The 19,044-nt window shown below is 43.8% G+C and overlaps 1 protein-coding gene across 1 annotated transcript; it reads right to left on the reverse strand.

Moving 5' to 3' along the window:
• Positions 1 to 1,760: 1,760 nt before the first annotated feature.
• Positions 1,761 to 18,568, reverse strand: GRWD1 (glutamate rich WD repeat containing 1). Its single transcript, XM_044278069.1, has 7 exons — positions 18,307 to 18,568; positions 18,112 to 18,229; positions 11,722 to 11,884; positions 9,316 to 9,529; positions 7,783 to 7,925; positions 3,307 to 3,504; positions 1,761 to 2,916 (listed from the first exon to the last, which is right to left on the reverse strand). Exons 1-7 carry the CDS (start codon positions 18,560 to 18,562, stop codon positions 2,599 to 2,601), a joined length of 1,410 nt encoding a protein of 469 aa, XP_044134004.1. The 5' UTR covers positions 18,563 to 18,568; the 3' UTR covers positions 1,761 to 2,598.
• Positions 18,569 to 19,044: the final 476 nt, after the last annotated feature.

The raw sequence follows: 19,044 nt of genomic DNA on the forward strand, positions 1-19,044 counted from the left end.
TTGTGGTTGTAGTTCCAGCAGGAACTCTCCAGATCTGGCTTTGCCAGATGTTACTGGAATGTCCGCCAGGCCCCATTGACTAGTGGAGTCCAGCCACTACCCGGCAAATATGCGAGGACTCAGCCAGACAAAAATCACTGCATTCAAGCACCAAGGGGCTGACCAAAGCCCTTTAAGCACCACTTTTGTAACAACCCTCTGCTCTAGGCACTCCTCCTTGATTGATACGGCTAAAAATCTGTTTTAGTCCTCATGCACACAAACGTATTTTCTTTCAGTGTCAGTTTTTTTTTGCAATGGGTCAGCAAAAAAAAAAAAACACGAAGTTACTTCATGTGCAATGCATTCCATTTCAGTTCTGCAAAAAAAATGAGAACATGTTCTATTATTGTCCGCATGGACAAGGACTGTTCTATTAGGGGCCAGCAAAATAAATGTGCATGAGGCCTTAGTCTTGTATCTTCATGGCTGCATTGTGGCTTTGCGATTCTGCACTTCCACTGTGTATCTGCTGCTTCCCATTCACTGATGACACAAGACTACACTTTGAATCAGCTTCTGTGCCTCCATTATTGGCACATGCACAGTCTGGATCTGCACTGCGCAGGAGGCAGCAAGCGTTGCATCACTGGCCCAGATGGTTTTTTTTTAAGCCCTTTTGTTACAAAAGCAGTGCTCCCAGGGCTCTGTTCAGCCCCTTGCTGCTCAAACCAGCTCTTTTACATGTCACTTAAAAAAAAAATTATATATATGTATATATCTCTATACACGCACACACCTACAGCATGATTATGCCTGGTTTAATAGGGATGACCATGCTAACAGCCGGTCGATTTAAGACATTTGTTTTCATGTCCAGTGCACATCAACTTTATTTTTCTGTGGACAGATTGCAGCTTACTTTTTGCTGAATATTTTGCATAATTTTTCTGGGGCTGCCATAGCAATCCTTCAGCTCTCCCAACCACATTGACCATGGTATCCAAGATTAAATGACCAAGATCTTACACCAATTAACCCCTTCAGGTCTGAGATTTTCCTTTTTTGCATTTTCGTTTTTCACTCCCCGCCTTCCCATAGTCCTAACTTTTATTTTTCCATTCACATAGCCTTATGAGGGCTTATTTTTTGCGGGACAAGTTGTACTTTCTAATAGCACCATTTACGGTTGCATACCATGTACTAGGAAGCAGGAAAAAATTCCAAATGGGGTAGAATTGGGAAAAGACAATTCTGATAAAAGGTTTTTATTACACTGTACACTATACAGTAAAATTGACCTGTTATCTTCATTCTCCAGGTCAGTACGGTTACAACAATATCACACTTGTATAATTTTTTTTATACTGAAAAAAATATGTAAACCTTTGAGGGAATTATTTTTTTTTATATAACCATATTCTGACCCCTATAACTTTTTTATAGATGTGTATGGGACTGGGTAAGGGCTCATTTTTTGCAGGACGATCTGTTCTTTTCAGTGATACCAATTTGAAGTGTGTGTGATGTTTTGATCACTTTGCATTAAATTTTTTTTAAAAATATGGCAAATTGGCCCTTATTTTTCCCCCCCCCGTTATGCCATTTATATTGTTATATTTAAATTTTTGCACACGGCGATGCCCTTTATTTATTATTTTATTTTTTCATTTTAAGGAAAGGGGTAATTTGAACTTATGTTTTGTTTTTATATTTCTAAAAACTATTTTTAACCTTTTTTTCTAAGTCACCTTGGGTGACAATAACTGGCAATCATTAGATTGCCCATTGATGGCTATATAGCCATCATTAAACACTTAATTTGCAATATAACAATACAATGCTGCCACCTAGTGGCCTGTATTGGTATATTCCTGAAATAGACTCCAAAGCCTGCTTGAGGCTCCGGGCCATTTCAGCGATATAACAGGTTCCCCCCGATCATTCTGGGAACGCTGTTACCAGAGCGGAAGCGCGCAACTTCCATTTCCGGACTGCAAAAATGTTGTGGTGACATTTGACCACGTCATTTGAAGGGTAAAATGTATGCGATCAGCCTTATGGCTGATCGCATACATGTGACATGGGTCTCTGCTATTTAAAATAGCAGAAACCCAGCGGCTACCTGCTGCACGTGCAAGCAGGCACCATGTTTGGGGACCGGACTTCCACCGTACATATACGGCGGAGGGCCTTAGGGGGTTAAAGCAGGATGCCTGCAGAGTAACACAGCTCGCATCCCACACATGATGGCATGGGCATAGATCCTAGGCCCCTGCCACTACACTGCCATAGTATTACTGAGTATTAACTACCCATTTGCAGTGAAGTAATAGTATGGTGCTGAGCAGTAAGATGTTAACGTAAAATGCAGCGTTTGCAGGAGCAAAGCAAGACAAGTCACACAGCTTTTGAGGATTATAAAAAAAAAATATATATAGAAAGATTTTTTTTTTTTTTAAAGACTATAGAAAAAGATGACACCCGTTTGCTCATTTTAAATAAAACCTCAGATGAGGGAACAGTTGTACATGGCAGTCATGGCATTTGCACCATTGGTTAGTACTGTTATTGACAGAAAAGCGACAAATTGTCCGGAGCAGTGGGTGGCGAATGGCCTCACACACTGATGGTACGAAATACATTAAATCCAGACAAAGCTGTGCTAATGACTACTCCTGGGCACTGTGGATGCCAGTGTAACTCCTTAATGTCCTTTTCTCCTTGGTGAACAAACAGCAGCTGTGGTGGAATAGCCTGCAACGTAGGATCTTCTGTTTCACCCTCCTGATCCTGATCTCTCTCCACTGCAAGATCCCATTGCGTTATTTGATCATCAGCTCCAGAAGCTGCAAATACCCCGCTGTCTGTAGGATGCCACTCAACAGAGGTGATCGGGGCAGTGTGCTGCTTAAACCGGGCCACACTTGCTCCTTTCTGTGGAGAGAAGAAACAGATACTTGAGAATTCAAGCATTTACCTGAGCTGCCTCACTACACATACTTCTAACTCCCTCTGTGGGTCTCCGCCAAGTGACACACGATACTTGAGGACCACGGGGGTCAGTTATGATGTGACGTATAACTACACAAAAAAAAAATTGATTAGGGGCTGTTGAAAAATATTCTTAGAAATTGCCCAACTCCTTAAAGCAAAAGTAGCAGTGTGCTGAAACCCTACTTCCAAAATCAAATTCTCTTTGATCGGTTGTCTTGTTACCATCTGCTACACTGTGCACTGGATTCCACACAGGAGCAGAAAAGAACAGGTTAAGCTCATAGGTGCACGTCACCTTACAGGAACTAGTCGGCAGTGCACAGCACTCACCTGAAACTGGCGCAGGTCCCAAATCTTGAGGACACCATCATCTCCGCCACTGACGATAAAAGGTTCATGATGGTTCCAGCTGATTACATTGACGTCACTTTCATGGGCCTGGCTCGCCGTCAGCATGCACGCTTTGTTAGGAGCTGCTCGGATATCCCAAATACGAATTGAAGCATCAACTGAGCAGGAAGCAAAAACCTGTTAAATACATTATCATTAGTCACCTACAATATGGTCTCATATTCCTTCTAGGTACAGATTAGGAAAAGGTTAAATATATTGACAAAGACAAAATGTGATTTTGATTTCAGATAGAGATAGAGATAGAGATAGAGATAGAGATAGAGATAGAGATAGAGATAGAGATAGAGATAGAGATAGAGATAGAGATAGAGATAGAGATAGAGATAGAGATAGAGATAGAGATAGAGATAGAGATAGAGATAGAGATAGAGATAGAGATAGAGATAGAGATAGAGATAGAGATAGAGATAGAGATAGAGATAGAGATAGAGATAGAGATAGAGATAGAGATAGAGATAGAGATAGAGATAGAGATAGAGATAGAGATAGAGATAGAGATAGAGATAGAGATAGAGATAGAGATAGAGATAGAGATAGAGATAGAGATAGAGATAGAGATAGAGATAGAGATAGAGATAGAGATAGAGATAGAGATAGAGATAGAGATAGAGATAGAGATAGAGATAGAGATAGAGATAGAGATAGAGATAGAGATAGAGATAGAGATAGAGATAGAGATAGAGATAGAGATAGAGATAGAGATAGAGATAGAGATAGAGATAGATAGATAGATATCTCCATATCAAAAGGTCAGGCAGCACTCCTTAGTATGCAGCTGAAGCTGTAGCGGTGCCCGCAGTGATCCCTCGATCCAGGACCAGCAATATAACACAGAAAAAACTGCGGCACTCCTTAAAGTAGAAAAATGTGCAATTTATTCACACATGTCAGCAGAGACAACGTTTCGGTTCTCTCTCAGAACCTTAAAAAGGTTCTGAGAGAGAACCGAAACGTTGTCTCTGCTGACATGTGTGAATAAATTGCACATTTTTCTACTTTAAGGAGTGCCGCAGTTTTTTCTGTGTTATATATATATATATTCCCGCCGATTGCTTGTTCATCTGAATAACTTTAGTTGAATTATTTCATTTATCCTGGCTGTCATGCATTTTTGTTTAAGACTTCTTGTAAAGGTGATTAGGTCCCCGGATGAGCCCCTGTATTGAATGGGCGAAACGCGTTGGGCCAGGGATACTATCTTTGAGATTTCTCATCAATTTGTTATACAAACACATTTATGACTGACCTTGCTTTCTATATAAAGGAGTTGATAATTAATATTTTCAAATCCACATTTTTCTCTTATATACTATTTTTTTTCTTTCTTGAGGTATAGGATTTTGGTATATTGGCACTTTCAATAATCTCTAGATTTATTAGCCATTTTTTTTTTTTTTTTTTTAACACCAACTTATATTAGTTGGTTTTTCATCCCCTCATCAGGGCCACCCTAGGTTCCTGTAACGGGGCGGCCATTCAGTTTGTAGGCAGGGCATTAAGTATAGGGTGAGACCTAGGGAAAGTACCCCAGATATTTATTAGTCAACATCTATGCTGGTCTACTTCCTTTTTTTCTCTGGTTTTTTTGTTGGGATAGAATATATATCTATCTATATCTCTATTTTTTTTTTTTTTTTTTTTTTTTACGTATAAGAGATTAAAGGCTATGTTTTAGATGGTGGTAGTCTGTGAGAATTTAGTCTTTTGATATACCACTTTTGTCAATCAAACCTTCTGACAGGTTATTGTCCGAGCTGTGAAAACACTTCCTTAGGATAGGTCACCACTGTGCAACAGGGGCCCCTCCATGGCAGTATCATGTGCATGTGGCTCAGCTCCACAGACTACGAGTGAAAGCTTGGCCAACGTTAAAGAGATATTCCATCTGAGAAAATGAGGGCATATGTCCCCATTGTCCAAGATAGGAATACCCCTTTAAGTCCTGAAAACCCCTTGAATCAGTCCTTAATAGGCATGTGAGGGTGCCAAACTGCACAGGGAAGAGTCTAGTGTCAAGAAAAGCTCAATATAAAACGTGATTTACAAGCTGGAAAAATAGGTTTTTATTTTTCTCTCGTTCAAATCAGAAGTCTTCTAGACAAAGGACATGGCATGAGACATTGTACCATGCAGGGCTGTGGAGTCGGTAGATAAATGCTCCGACTCCACAGCCCTGGTGCCATGTACCGTCCACTTTACAGTGACATGTGTAGCTCTATTTTTAGAGTTGAGCAAAGGGAGCTTTGGATGCTTCATCCGTAGTCGCTTCGTTCAAAACCTTGGAATAATACTGTACAGAGATCCCTCTCCATACAGTATTAGAATGTATGGGCTCTGATGAGCCGAAGTTAGCTATTGATGAATAACTTCGGTAATGGATTTTTGAAGTGGAAAACATTTTTCAAACCAAACTCTGCTCACAGTTAAGAACTACCGTATTTTCCGGCGTATAAGACGACTTTAACACATGAAAATCTTCTCAAAATTCGGGGGTAATCTTATAAGCCGGTATACGGCGTGCTGAAACTCACGGTACTTACTTCCGAGCCGGACTGGAGATTATGACAACACTATTCGCTGTTGTGAAATCGTGAAAACTTAGATCTGATGGTATATTCTAACCCTGAGGCGTCCCCATCACCATGGGAACGCCTCAGGGTTAGAATATACTATCGGATCGGAGTTCATGATCTCACAACAGCAAATAGTCTTGCTATAAGACTATGCAACCAATAGAGGGTGCTGTTCATGAGTTATAAACAGCGCCCTCTATTGGTTGCAGCGAATTCTCCATTCTGCGCTACCACATGTCCCTGCTGTGAAGACTCTGGCCGGACCCGCTCTGACCGAACCTCCTGAAGTATGAGCTGGACAAACGGGCGAGTGGCGCAGGTAGTTTGCGCTCGTGTGGTCTTCACGCTGCCCTGGAGTGGAGGGTGCTGGGGCCGCAGTGAGCGGTGAAAATGGGTCTCTGGCGGCTGAGGCAGGCGGCGCTGGGTCCGTGCCATCATCAAAGTAAAAGTCCACCCTGCCCTGGGTCTTCATCCCCCGTGGCATTGTGGGTATGTTTACTAAGGGAGCCGGGCACAATTGTCAGGGGTTTTATGGATTGTGAGAGGGGAACTGGCTTACTTGAAGTCGGATTGTGCCGGAGCCACCCTAGTTGCATAGTCTTATACGTCGAGTATAGCCCAATCCCTATATTTTAACTGGAAAAGTTGGGGGTTGTCTTATATGCCGGAAAATATGGTAGATAAAGTTTTCCATTTTAAAAATCAATTACCAAAGTTATTCAACGAAGTCATACGCATTCTAATACTGTACGGAGACAAATCTCTACAGTATTATTCCGAAGTTTTGAACGAAGCGACTTCGGATGAATCTTCTGAAGCTCACTTCGCTCAACACTACTCTATTTCTTAGGTTACACTTTTTCCACAAGTGGGCTGCATTCATTGGGATGCATGTCTTGGCACAATTTGTATTCATCCCTGTAACGATAATGCCTCATGCACACAGCCATTTGTGCACAGCATCAAAGATGTGGACCCATTCACTTGAATGGGTCTGCAATCTGGGAGGTGTGGTGTGGAATGGAGTCACAGAACCCCACGGGAGCACTTCCGTGAGTTTTCTGTCCGTGCGGACCATCAGATGCGGATCCCGTTCAAGTGAATGGGTCTGCATACGGTGGCCACATGGTCGGTGCCCGTGCATTTTGGATCACAATTTGTGGTCCGCAGCACAGGCCAGCAATGGTCGTGTGCATGAGGCCTAAAGTGGGGAAAACTGTTGATCCCCTTTCAATGTAAGAATTACAAATATTGCTGAATCTTATCCCATATAACTACATCAATCTGCTCAGCTCTTCCTGCTCTATATCATGCCTGTAGCTCAAACACTGTTCAACGTGACAGGTTCCCTTTAAGGCAGCGATTGGCATTAGGTATCTGTTAGATTAACTCAGACAACCCCTTTAGGCCCCATTTACACGTCCGCAATTGTTTTGCGGCTCCACGGAGCCGCAAAACACGGAAAGCGGCAATGTGCGTTCCGCATTTTGCCGGCACTAATGGAATATGCCTGTTCTTGTCCGCAATTGCGGACAAGATTAGGACATGTTCTATTTTTTGGCGTACCCGGAAGTGCGGATCCGCAATTCCCTGTCCGGGCAGCACATCGTGCTGCCCCATAGGAATGAATAGGTCCGCAATTCTGTTCCGCAAAATGCGGAACGAAATTGCGGATGTGTGACTGGAGCCTTAATGTAATGCTCTAACTACAGTGTTCTTACATGTTCCAGTATGCTCATTGCTTGTTGAGATTATCCTAGTTGTCAATGAAGTCTACCAATGATACTAATAGATTACAGATCTGCAAATTTCTCTATACCGTAGCTTCAGTTGGCGACCACTGTAGATCCTCCACAGACTTCGTGTGACCAGTGAAAGGCCTTTGGTCAACATGCCATGACCCTCCTTCTTTAGGATTCCACAAATGAATGTTCTTGTTACAGTCCCCAGTAACCAATTGGCCTGCACAGAGAGACAGTTTATAATATAGGTAGCAGTCTAAGGAATCATTTTCTATATAAAGTAGCAGACACAGTTAGAGCATTGACTCCCGGCACCCCTTCCAATCAGCCGTGTCCCCTTCATTGTTAACCTGGTCTACATTTTAGCAGTAGTGCAGGGCAATTACTGCTTTTCATCCCATTCAACTGAATGGGAGAGGGAGGTGCAAATACCCTGCACGACAATGTAAATGGTGTGCAGGAGGACACTAAAGAGAAAGCAGCGCTTGTACTGATCGGTGGGGGAGATAGAGTAGGACTCCCACTGATCTGATATTAATGATCTACCTGGAATACCCCTTTAAAAGCCAAGGCTACTTCCACACTTGCATTGTTAATTCTGGTATTGAGATACAGCAGCGGATCTCAATACCGGAATTAAACGGATCCATTCCGTTAGGATGTGGTTGTGTGAAACAAACAAATAAAAACACCCATCACTAAATCAATGGCTGACGGATCCATTTTTATTAGGGTCCGAAAAAAACTGATCCGTCACTGGAAACAATGTAGGTCAATGGTGACGGATCAGTTTTTTTCGGACCCTAATAAAAATGGATCCGTCAGCCATTGATTTAGTGATGGGTGTTTTTATTTGTTTGTTTCACACAACCACATCCTAACGGAATGGATCTGTTATTAAGACCGGACACAAAACCACAGCTTGCAGCGGTCGCGTGTGCGGTCACAAAACAGAATGCTGATGGAATGGAAGACATCCTGACCAGATCTCTTTCCATTCAGAATGCATGGGGGCTAAACAAACATTTGTTTCCAGTAGCGAGATACTCTTGCCAGATCTGAATTCCAGAAAACAACAACAACGCAAGTGTGAAAGTAGCCTGACTAAAAATCACGCAAATGTTGCAATTACTAAATTACATTACTTTTGTTCGGCTCTTCATATGGACATCATCATGTCTTACAAATGGTTATTCCCCCCGTACGTTTATAACTGGGCGTTACCTTCAAAGTCGGCTGGATCCACACATCTGCGGGCTTGACACATTATATGTCTGCAATAATTGGTCACAGCCCAAACTTAGGTTTAACTGACCCAAACTCTCAGCATCGCAGATCCTTAAGATGATGTGAGTTCAGGTCAGTTATACCTGTGGCCAGGCCATGACATGAGTAATAAGGACATATGTCTGGCACATGGACATGCGAATCCATCCTTGGACAGTGTAGTAACGCATTCCAAACTGGTATCAGTTGTTAATTTCCAGGAGGAATAACAGTGGAACATAAAGCAGATTTTAGAAAAGCTGCTCCAGAATGGTTATTTTGAGGAGAATACAGTTAGTAAAACAGACATGGCCACAGATTCCCTGTCAGTAACCATCTCCTACCTGCCATCTTTGGAGACCAGCTCATGGCAAATCCTTCAGTCATGTGACCAGAAAAAGAGAAAATCGGTTTGATTTTTGCTTGATCCTCTTTCAGAAATGCGGCTAATGTCTGGGAGTCCGACACTGCCGCCAGCTGCTTCTGGAGATCATAGATTTCTACTTGACCTTTTTCTGACCAAACTGCAGCGACTGGCGTGTCCATGAGCGTAGAGACCTGAGAAGTATTAACGTCACAACTAGTCCTAGGACTATGCCATACTGCAACACATGAGAATGTAATATTTGCTGTAAAGGCAGAAACATCTCTTATTCGGTTCTTCAGCTGCAATGCCCTTCATTTGTGATGATGGGGCGCTACAACTACATCAGACACATTCCTATGGCAATAGGACAATTAGTTCTCGTCCAAAGTGCAGAGATTCCTTCCTGTTATCTCCTCCTTGGTCCTAATTTGGCTACAATGGCTATCTCATCCATGTCCCCCACATGATGTGTCCTATCCGCAGTAGGACACAGACTAAAGGGACACTGACAGGCCCAATAAGGATATTTAGAAAAAAATAAAATAAAAAATATATATATAATAATAGATAGAGAGATATATATATATAATAATAGATAGAGAGATTATATATATATATATATATATATATATATATATATATATATATATCTCTCTCTCTCTATCTCAGTACAGGTCTTATCAAGTGTGTTAAAATCATCTAAGTATCCCCCCGTCCACCTTATAAATACCGAAAACGAAAGTTTCATAACCTGCTTGTCTCCAATCTGCCCAAGGGGCGGAGTTTCATCTCAAAATGCGCCCAGCCAGCCGATCCCAACTGCCGTTCTGAAGCCCCGCCCAGCTCATCAATATTCACTTCGCTGGGCGGTGGCTACAACTTTCCCCGACTCAAGTGCCCGGCGCATGCGCATAAAGCAGAGGCTGCAGCGGCCTCTAAGAGGCAGACTGTCTGTACACAGGCGCGATGTGACCCCGGCCGGGTGCATGCGCTGAAGATTAGACGGAGGACGTGCCCAGAGGATTCAATTGGGCATGCGCAGGATCTTGAGTAGGAGAGTTGTAGCCGCCGCCCAGCGAAGTGAATATTGATGAGCTGGGCGGGGCTTCAGAACGGCAGTTGGGAGCGGCTGGCTGGGCGCATTTTGAGATGAAACGCCGCCCCTTGGGCAGATTGGAGACGAGACAAGCAGGTTATAAAACTTTAGTTTTCGGTATTTATAAGGTGGACAGGGGGGGTACTTAGATGATTTTAACACACTTGATAAGACCTGTACTGTTACATACCTAAATATGCTTATTGGGCCCGTCAGTGTCCCTTTAAGCTCCACCGCCCAGAAACCCAGCCAGAGATTAACCCTCACACTGTCTGCTTCATGTTACAGCCATCTCTCCCCCAGAACAGTTTCCAGGACCCCACGGAGGGGGATTGCAGGATGTTTTCTTCACACGTTATAACCTTTCCCCAATGAGGCAGGGGATGTGCTCACATTTAGGGGACAGAATTTCAACTACGCAAGTAAGAAGATGAGCAGTTCCAGATTTGATAAACACCGCAAGCAAAATCAGGACATTTGTCAACTTCAGGAGTCAAATGATTACCTGCATTTGTATCAAAGATCTTTGGTCTAGTTGGTTTTGGTAATGCAATGATATGCGCATGGATGTTATTTATGTCTCAGGTTCTGCTTGGGTCAGACTTACAAACATGAATTTCTATTTTAAATTTGATCTAAAATTGCATAAAGATGCCTATGAATGTGGAATGCAAAGGGGCATTTTTAGAATGGACCACGCATCCACTTTTAGACTATACGGGGGAGGGAATACTATAATTTCTTTAAAAGGGAATCAGTCAGCTCTGAAAATACGCCCCACACTAGGTACTCACAGTCTGACGCTGTGCTCCCACAAACCAGCAGTAAAATGTACTGAGAGGACTCCTCTCCATTATGTGTGCGCTCAGGAGTCCTCTCAATGCATATCACTGCTGGTTTGTGGGAGCACAATGTCAGAAAGCCAATGAGTATGAGGATACAAATTATATAACCAGACTTGGCATCACTTACACTATCTCCTGCTTAATCTAGTTGGGGAGGGGGGGGGTGCACACACTGCTTTATATCCCCCACAGATCCATCCGTGGGCATTTTGTATTTTTCTCACTCCCATCAATAGAAAGGTCTTATATCATCCACAAATACAGACAAGAATATGACCTACATTGAGATCAGCAAAGGTCCTTCCAGGAACACTCCTCTGACTAACACGAGGAAAGGACCTCCATGTGCCCTACTGAACATTCAGGACAAGACAGTTTCCAGACGGATGTTGGGCTTCATCTGTCACAACTTTACAATAGACTATATGACTACTGTATGTACCTGAATTCTGTTGATTCCCCCATAGTGTGGAACCATAGCCAGCTCTAACTGTGGCTTCTTCTCGTCTTCGTCTTCATCCTCACTTTCACTACTTTCAGAATCGGATTCAGTAGTCTTCTCCTTGCTGGTTCGATGTAAATTGTGCATCTTCATCACTAGAATCCTGAATAAACACAGAGAAAGCACATCCATCCATCACCGCCAGGTATTTAACACCAGGCCTTCCAGTGGTCACTCTTAGGGCTCATTCAGACGGCCGTTCGCTGTCTGCAAAAATGCAGCTCTGTTTTCTTTTGCGGACAGCTTACAGCAGTCAGAATGAGCCCTTATTCTCACAATTATAGGACCAACATCCCATGGACATATGGTTTTTCATGGGTCAGTCTGGGGGCCGCCATTAACATTAACTGAATGTGAATGGGCAGTTTAAAGGGCATCTGTCACCAGATTTGTATCCATGACACTGGCTGACCTGTTACATGTGCGCTTGGCAGCTGAAGGCATCTGTGTTGGTCCCATTTTCATATGTGCCCGCATTGCTGAGAAAACAATAATTGTTTTTCTTAAAAACCCATGATGGCACCCATGCGACTAGGACCTCCCATTCAGGACAGGAAAGATAAAATGGTTCACACCTCAGTTAAGAGATTCTAATAAACAGACCTCCGGAGGTTTCAAGAAAAAAAACAATTACCGGTAAGAGTAATTATTGTTTTCTCCTCACCCAGAGAATAAACTATAAAATAAGGAAATTAGGGAGGGCATGTAGTAGAAGAGGCTACAGCTGGTAGCACTTTTCTCCCAAAGGCTGCATCTAAGTCAAGATTCAGTCTGTAATGTCTAAAAAAATAAAAATAATAAAGTTATGGGGAGAGCCACAGATTTGGTGGAATGAATAGAATAGAATTCTTTACCCATGTAGCAATAACACTAGTAGATACTTTGCGCCCTCTAGCTTTACCCAAAAACTGAATAAGGAGATTCTCATCCGTTTTCCAAGATTATGTGGCGATTAGGTAAAATACTAAACACCTTCTGACATCCAGGCAATGGAATCTTTCTTCTAACATGTTGGTTGGATTTGGACAGAAGGAGGGTAAAATCACATCCTGACTTCTATGAAAATCTGAGACCACCTTAGGCTGAAAGAATGAAAGTGGTCTAATAATCACCTTGTCTTCTAAAATGGTAGTATAGGGAGGGAAAGCAGAGAAAGCCTGAATTTCTAAAACCCGTCTAGCAGATGTTATAGCTAAAAGGAAGGCCATTTTGAAAGTAAACATTTTAATAGAAATCTCACAATGGTTCAATGGCTTTTGCGATCGGGCCGAAAGGACAGTATTTAAATCCCAGGGGGGAGATGAGGGTCTTAAAGAAGGGTGCATTCTTGATGCTGCCGACAAGAATCTTTAATCCATAGATGATCTGCTAATCTGGAATCAAAGAAATAACTCAAAGCAGCGACCTGGACTTTTAATGTAGATGCTTTAAGATTTCCATCTAGCCCTGCTTGCAAAAACTCTAGGATCTTTGGTATTTCTGGAGACTTACAGGAGTCTGGGCCATGTCCTAAGAAGGCTGAAAAAACATTCCAAATTTTGTTATATTTTCTTGAGGTAACCACCTTCCTACTCTTCAGCATAGTGGAGACTACTTTGGTGGATAATCCCCTTCTAGACCAAACTTCCCTTACAAAATCCACACCGAGAGATTGAGAATTTCTGGGCTGGAATGGACTAGTGGACCCAAGTAAAGAAGATCCTCCTTCAACGAAAGGGTTCCCTTGAGGCTCTACTGCCATCCGTAGCAGACCGGAGTACCAGGACCTCTTTGGCCACATTGGAGCCATCAGGATAACTGAGCCCCCCCCCCCCCCCTCTTTTTCTATTTTCTTCAATACCTGGGGAATAAGGCAAAATGGAGGGAATGCATACCTCCTGGCTCCAGTCCTGTGTTAACCCGTCTATTGCTAACGGGCTGTCCAAATGGTTGAGGGAGAATAACCTCTACTTTTCTGTTGCCTCTTGAGGCAAAAGGTCTACTGTGAGAAGACCGTACCTCTGGACTATTTGCAAAAAAAGTTCTTTGTTTAGACACCATTCTCCTTGTTTTAAGGAGACTCGACTTAGGAAGTCTGCTATGACATTCTCCTTAAGATTCACTGCTGACAGAAAAAGCCTTCTCTCCTCTGCTATATAAAAGATTTTCTGGCATAGAAGTAAAAGAAGAGGGACTCTCGTTCCACCTTGACAGGGTTTATGTAGGCCACTGCTGTAGAATTGTTGGAATAGAAGACAATCATCCTGTGTTTTACCTCTGGTATAGCCAGCTTCAGTGCCATCTCTACTGCCTTTAACTCCTTGAAATTGGAGGATGCTTTCCTCGTGTTCAAGTCCCATCTCCTCTGCCAGCAACTGTTCTGGGAGTGAGCCCCCCCCCAATCCCAAGGGCTGGCGTCTGTGGTAATTATAGTTGAGTTTACAAATGTCCATGGAACCCCTGCAGATAGATTCTCTGGAATTGTCCACCACAATAGGGAGAGAGTATTGTCTTTAAAGAAAGGTGGAAACTCTGATCCAAGGAATAAGGGGATCCCCGTCCCATGATTTTAAAATGTTTGCCTGAAGCTCTCTGGAGTGGATCTGTGCATAAGGCACTGCTGGAATTGCTGATGTCACCTGCCCAAGTGCCACCATTGCTTCCCTGAAAGTACACTGGTAAGAAAGGACTGACTGACCATACATGCTCCCTGATCGACTCCTTCCTCGCAAGCGGAAGAAAACTTCTTTGCAGAAGGAAGTCCAGCTGAATTCCTAAGGCTGAGTTCACACGGGCAAGATTTCAGCTCGGGTGCAATGCGGGAGGTGAACGCATTGCACCCGCACTGAATCCGGACCCATTCATTTCTATGGGGCTGTGCACATGAGCTGTGATTTTCACGCATCACTTATGCGTTGCGTGAAAATCGCAGCATGCTCTATATTGTGCGTTTATCACGCAACGCAGGCCCCATAGAAGTGAATGGGGCTGAGTGAAAATCGCAAGCATCCACAAGCAAGTGCAGATGCGGTGTGATTTTCACACACGGTTGCTAGGAGACGATCGGGATGGAGACCCAATCATTATTATTTTCCCTTATAACATGGTTTACCATGGTGATGGACCATGTGATGACCAGAGTGACGTCACCACAGGTCCTTTTCTTGTACACAGCAAAGAAGACAGAAGAGATGCCGGCTGCGTGAGCAAGTGGATTAAGGAGAGTTAAATTATTATTTTTTAACCCCTCCAGCGCTATTGTACTATGCATTTTGTATTAAGAATGCTATTATTTTCCCTTTTAACCATGTTATAAGGGAAAATAATACAATCTACACAACCCCGATCCCAAACCCGAACTTCTGTGAAGAAGTTCGGGTACCAAACATGCCGATTTTTCTCACGCGCGTGCAAAACACATTACAATGTTTTGCACTCGCGCGGAAAAATCGCGCATGTTCCCACAACGCATCCGCACCTTTTCCCGCAACGCCCGTGTGAACCCAACCTAAGAAAATGCAAACCTGACAAGGAATCGGGTATGATTTATTTTCCATCCTAGATTTTGCAAAGAGGAGCAGAGGATTTTTTTTTTTTTTTTTTTTCTAGTCTCTCTTTTGATTGAGCGACTATTAGAAAATCATCCAGATAGGGCACTAGCGTAATTCCAGACAGTCTAGAAAGGCCGCTACTTTGGTAAAGACTCTGGGAGCCTGATAAACCACAAAGGGCAGCACTCTGTATTGGAGATGCAGTAACTCTCCCCTGACCCAGACTGTTTTTAAAAACTTTTGGGAGGAAGCATGGATTGGAACAGGGTAATATGCATCCTCCAAATCCAAGCTTGCAAGCCTGGAAGAGGAGATTTACAGTTGATTTTATCGTCTCCATAAGAAACTACCCCTTTGTCTAAGAGGGAGTAAACTTCTAACTCCAAAGAATTTTTTCTTTCCAGATTTTGGGGATAAGCTGTCTGGGCAAAAAAAATCTGGTGGATGAGAAAGGAATTCCAGCTGGAATCCATATTCTATCACACTTAAGATCCATTTGTTATGAGAAATGGACCTCCAGGCTGGAAGAAAAGGAGACAGTCCCCCCTATACCTGAGATCTGGCATCATTGTTGTTTGTCTTATGGTCCATTGAACAAAAAAAAAAATAATAATAATAATTTTAGGAAATTTCTCCCCGTCTCTCCTGTCACCCTGCATACGCCTTGTCTTTTAAAACTGGCCTGGGATTTACAAAAAAAAGGAAGTTTTCTGAGGAATCGGGAAACCCCTCTTCTTATCGGAGGCTCTCTCTAGGATGTCTTCAAGCAAGGAACCAAACATCCTAGAACCCTCACATGGAAGAGAGCAAAGTCTAGACTTAGAACCCGATGCCCCTTCCATGATTTAAGCCAGATAGCCCGTCTAGCTGCGTTAGACATGGCAGCTGCTCTGGCAGAAAAACAGATCACATCAGTAGAGGCGTCTGCCAGGAAATCTGCGGCTTTAGAAAAGGTAGGGAAAGAAGATAGTAATTCCTCTCTAGGTCTTTTGCCCTTAATATGTGACTCCAGCTGATCTAACCATAGCCTTAAGGACCTGGAGACCCAAGAGGCGGCAATGGCCAGCCTAAGAATTGTTGAAGCAGACTCCCAAGCACGTCTAAGATAGACGTCTGTTTTCTTTTATCTAACGGATCTCCCAAGCAGCCTTAGTCATCAAATGGTAGAGCAGATTTTTTGGCTATTTTAGCTACCGGGGCATCTACCGTGGGGGCCCTGTCCCAGATACCCGCTACCGACAACTCAAACGGTTATTTTATTTTTACAGAATTAGGAATTAAAAATTTTAGATCAGGATTTTTCCATTCTTTTCTGATGAGGGCTTCTATATTTTTATGAACGTGGAAAACTCTATGCCTTTTAGGGCCAAGACCCACAAAAACCTAGTCAGCAATAGATTTAGGTTATTTTACATCCTCTAATTGCATTGTGGTTTTAACGGCTTTAAGTAAAGGCTCTGTATCTACTGGCGGAGAGAGAGCCCTCCTGAATCCTCATCTGAAGAGAAGAAATCATCTGATGAGGCCTGGCCGGATTCTCTATCCTCATCCTCCCCAGAAAAATCTGAATCAGAGTCCTTATTATAGGTAGATCTTTCTGGAGATCTTGGGCAACTCCGACCGAGTGCTTTAATAGAAGATTTAACTTCTGACTGTACCGAGGCCTAAATATTTTTAGATAATCTGTGAGACTCCTCCATAACTAACTTATCTATACAAGCTTGACATATATTAAACCTCCAAGAGGCTGCTAAAGCTACTCTACATCCTACACATTCTTTAGGTTTAGTCTTTCCGGATGATTTCTTTGGTGTTTTTGCTACCTATAACAATAAAGCAAAAACACCCAAAATTAAATTAGGAGAGGATAAATCTCACCAGTACTAGAGAGTCAAGCTTCCCCGCTGCTCAGGGCCAATACCGGGCTTGTGGGCCTCGAGGGCTCCAGGGGGTCGGCGCCTCCTGCATCACCTGGTTCCGTCATGCTGGTGGAAACCCAGATCCTGCACAGCACTGTGTGCACACAGAACGCCAGAGAAGCGCGTGCCACCATCTTGGAAGCGGGGCGCTGGGCACCCTGCTGCAATGGACCAGGAGCCGCCTGAACACGGCCACAGCGGCTCCCCAATGAGGCTTGGGAGAAGGCAGGAGAAAGAGCAGGCTCGGGCAGCGGCTCCCCCAGGAGACTGACGCTTCCAGGGATAGGTCCCTTTACGGTGTAGACCTGGACCTTCCCATGTGAGAACCAAGCAACGGTAGGAGCCAGAGCAGAGCGCCTCAGGTACCTCCTATCCAGAGGACAGGAAACCTGAACTGAGGAACGCCATTACAGCCGGGGGCCTGAGCGCTTCTCCCCAGTGAGGGTCTCAGCACATCAGAAGCTTTCTGAAATGACGATGCAGATAGAGGGGTCTTCCGGGCACCTAATATTAATGACCTATCCCCAGGATAGGTTATCAATATCTGACTGGTAGGGGTCGGACTCTGATCAGCTGTTCTCTGCAAGTGCCAGGACACATTAACATCTGTCCAAAGTGCTTCTTCCAGTGCCAGCAGGGAACAGCTGATCAGTGGTTGGACGCCCCCCACAAATAAAGCAAGCTGCTTCAAGGGAAGAGAGGACAGCAGAGTGATAAAGGATAACATGGATCTGTTGTGGGGCAGATCCCAGTGACTTATACATTGTGCTGGCCATCAGCACACACACTAAAGCTAATGTGAACAGCAACCAATCAGGTCACACCTCTCATTACCGAGAGGGCTTCTGGACAATGAAAGCAGCATCCTGATTGGCGCCTACCTGTTGGCTTGTGCGCTGTCAGCCTGAGTGCCGGCACAGAGGAACAGGGTGAGCGGGTAATCGGAACGATCGTTTCCCAGATTGTCCGGAATGACATCAAAACTCAGACATGGCGACCCTAGAAAAGGACAACACGTGGAGTTATGCAGAGCCTCGGGCAGGCAGCTCGCCCCCCACATCAGCACAGCCCCCCACCTGTCTGCGCCTGGTGATACAGAACATAGGCGTCCTGGTCCATCACCAGCTCCTCGTCCTCTCTCAGGGGCTCCACGCCCGGCAGATACACTCGCTCGGGCCCCTCGTCTTTCTCTTCCTCCTCGTTTTCCTCCATGATGTCGTCGTCGTCGTCGTCGTCGTCGTCGTCATCCTCTTCCTCACTCTCTGTCCCCTCCATCTCTTCATCTTCTCCTTCCTCAGTATCTCTCCATGTGGGTTCTCCCTTGCCGGCCATGTTTAAGCAGTGGGATCGTCACTTCCGGTGGCTTCATTGACGTACTTTATTCGGGAAAGTTTTTTTTTTTTAAACCATCTTTATCGACATCAATAAAAGTAACAAAATAGAGAGCAGTGAGAACTGTGTCGCTGGGTTTGACTGGGTCATTACCAGGATTGCCTGGTTATAACTGTAGACTGACAGAAAAGAAACCAAACCTCTTTTATTAGTTTGCTGTGAGGCTAAATCCAGGCTATTGCTTCCTGTTATCAGCTATTCCAAGCGCAAGAAGGGATTCCTGACAGAAACTGGTGTAAAGGAAAAATTGCGTCGTTGCCCATAGCAACCAATCAGATCCCACCTTTCATTTTGCAGAGCTCCTTTGAAAAATGAAAGGTGGAATCCGATTGGTTGCTATGGGCAACTAAGCCAGTTCTATTTTTTTGGGACAACTTTCCCTCTAAGTCCACTCCTCTGACACCGCATCTGAGGACCCCATG

Source organism: Bufo gargarizans, chromosome 2 (assembly GCF_014858855.1).
Source record: "Bufo gargarizans isolate SCDJY-AF-19 chromosome 2, ASM1485885v1, whole genome shotgun sequence".
Taxonomy (NCBI): Eukaryota; Metazoa; Chordata; class Amphibia; order Anura; family Bufonidae; genus Bufo; species Bufo gargarizans.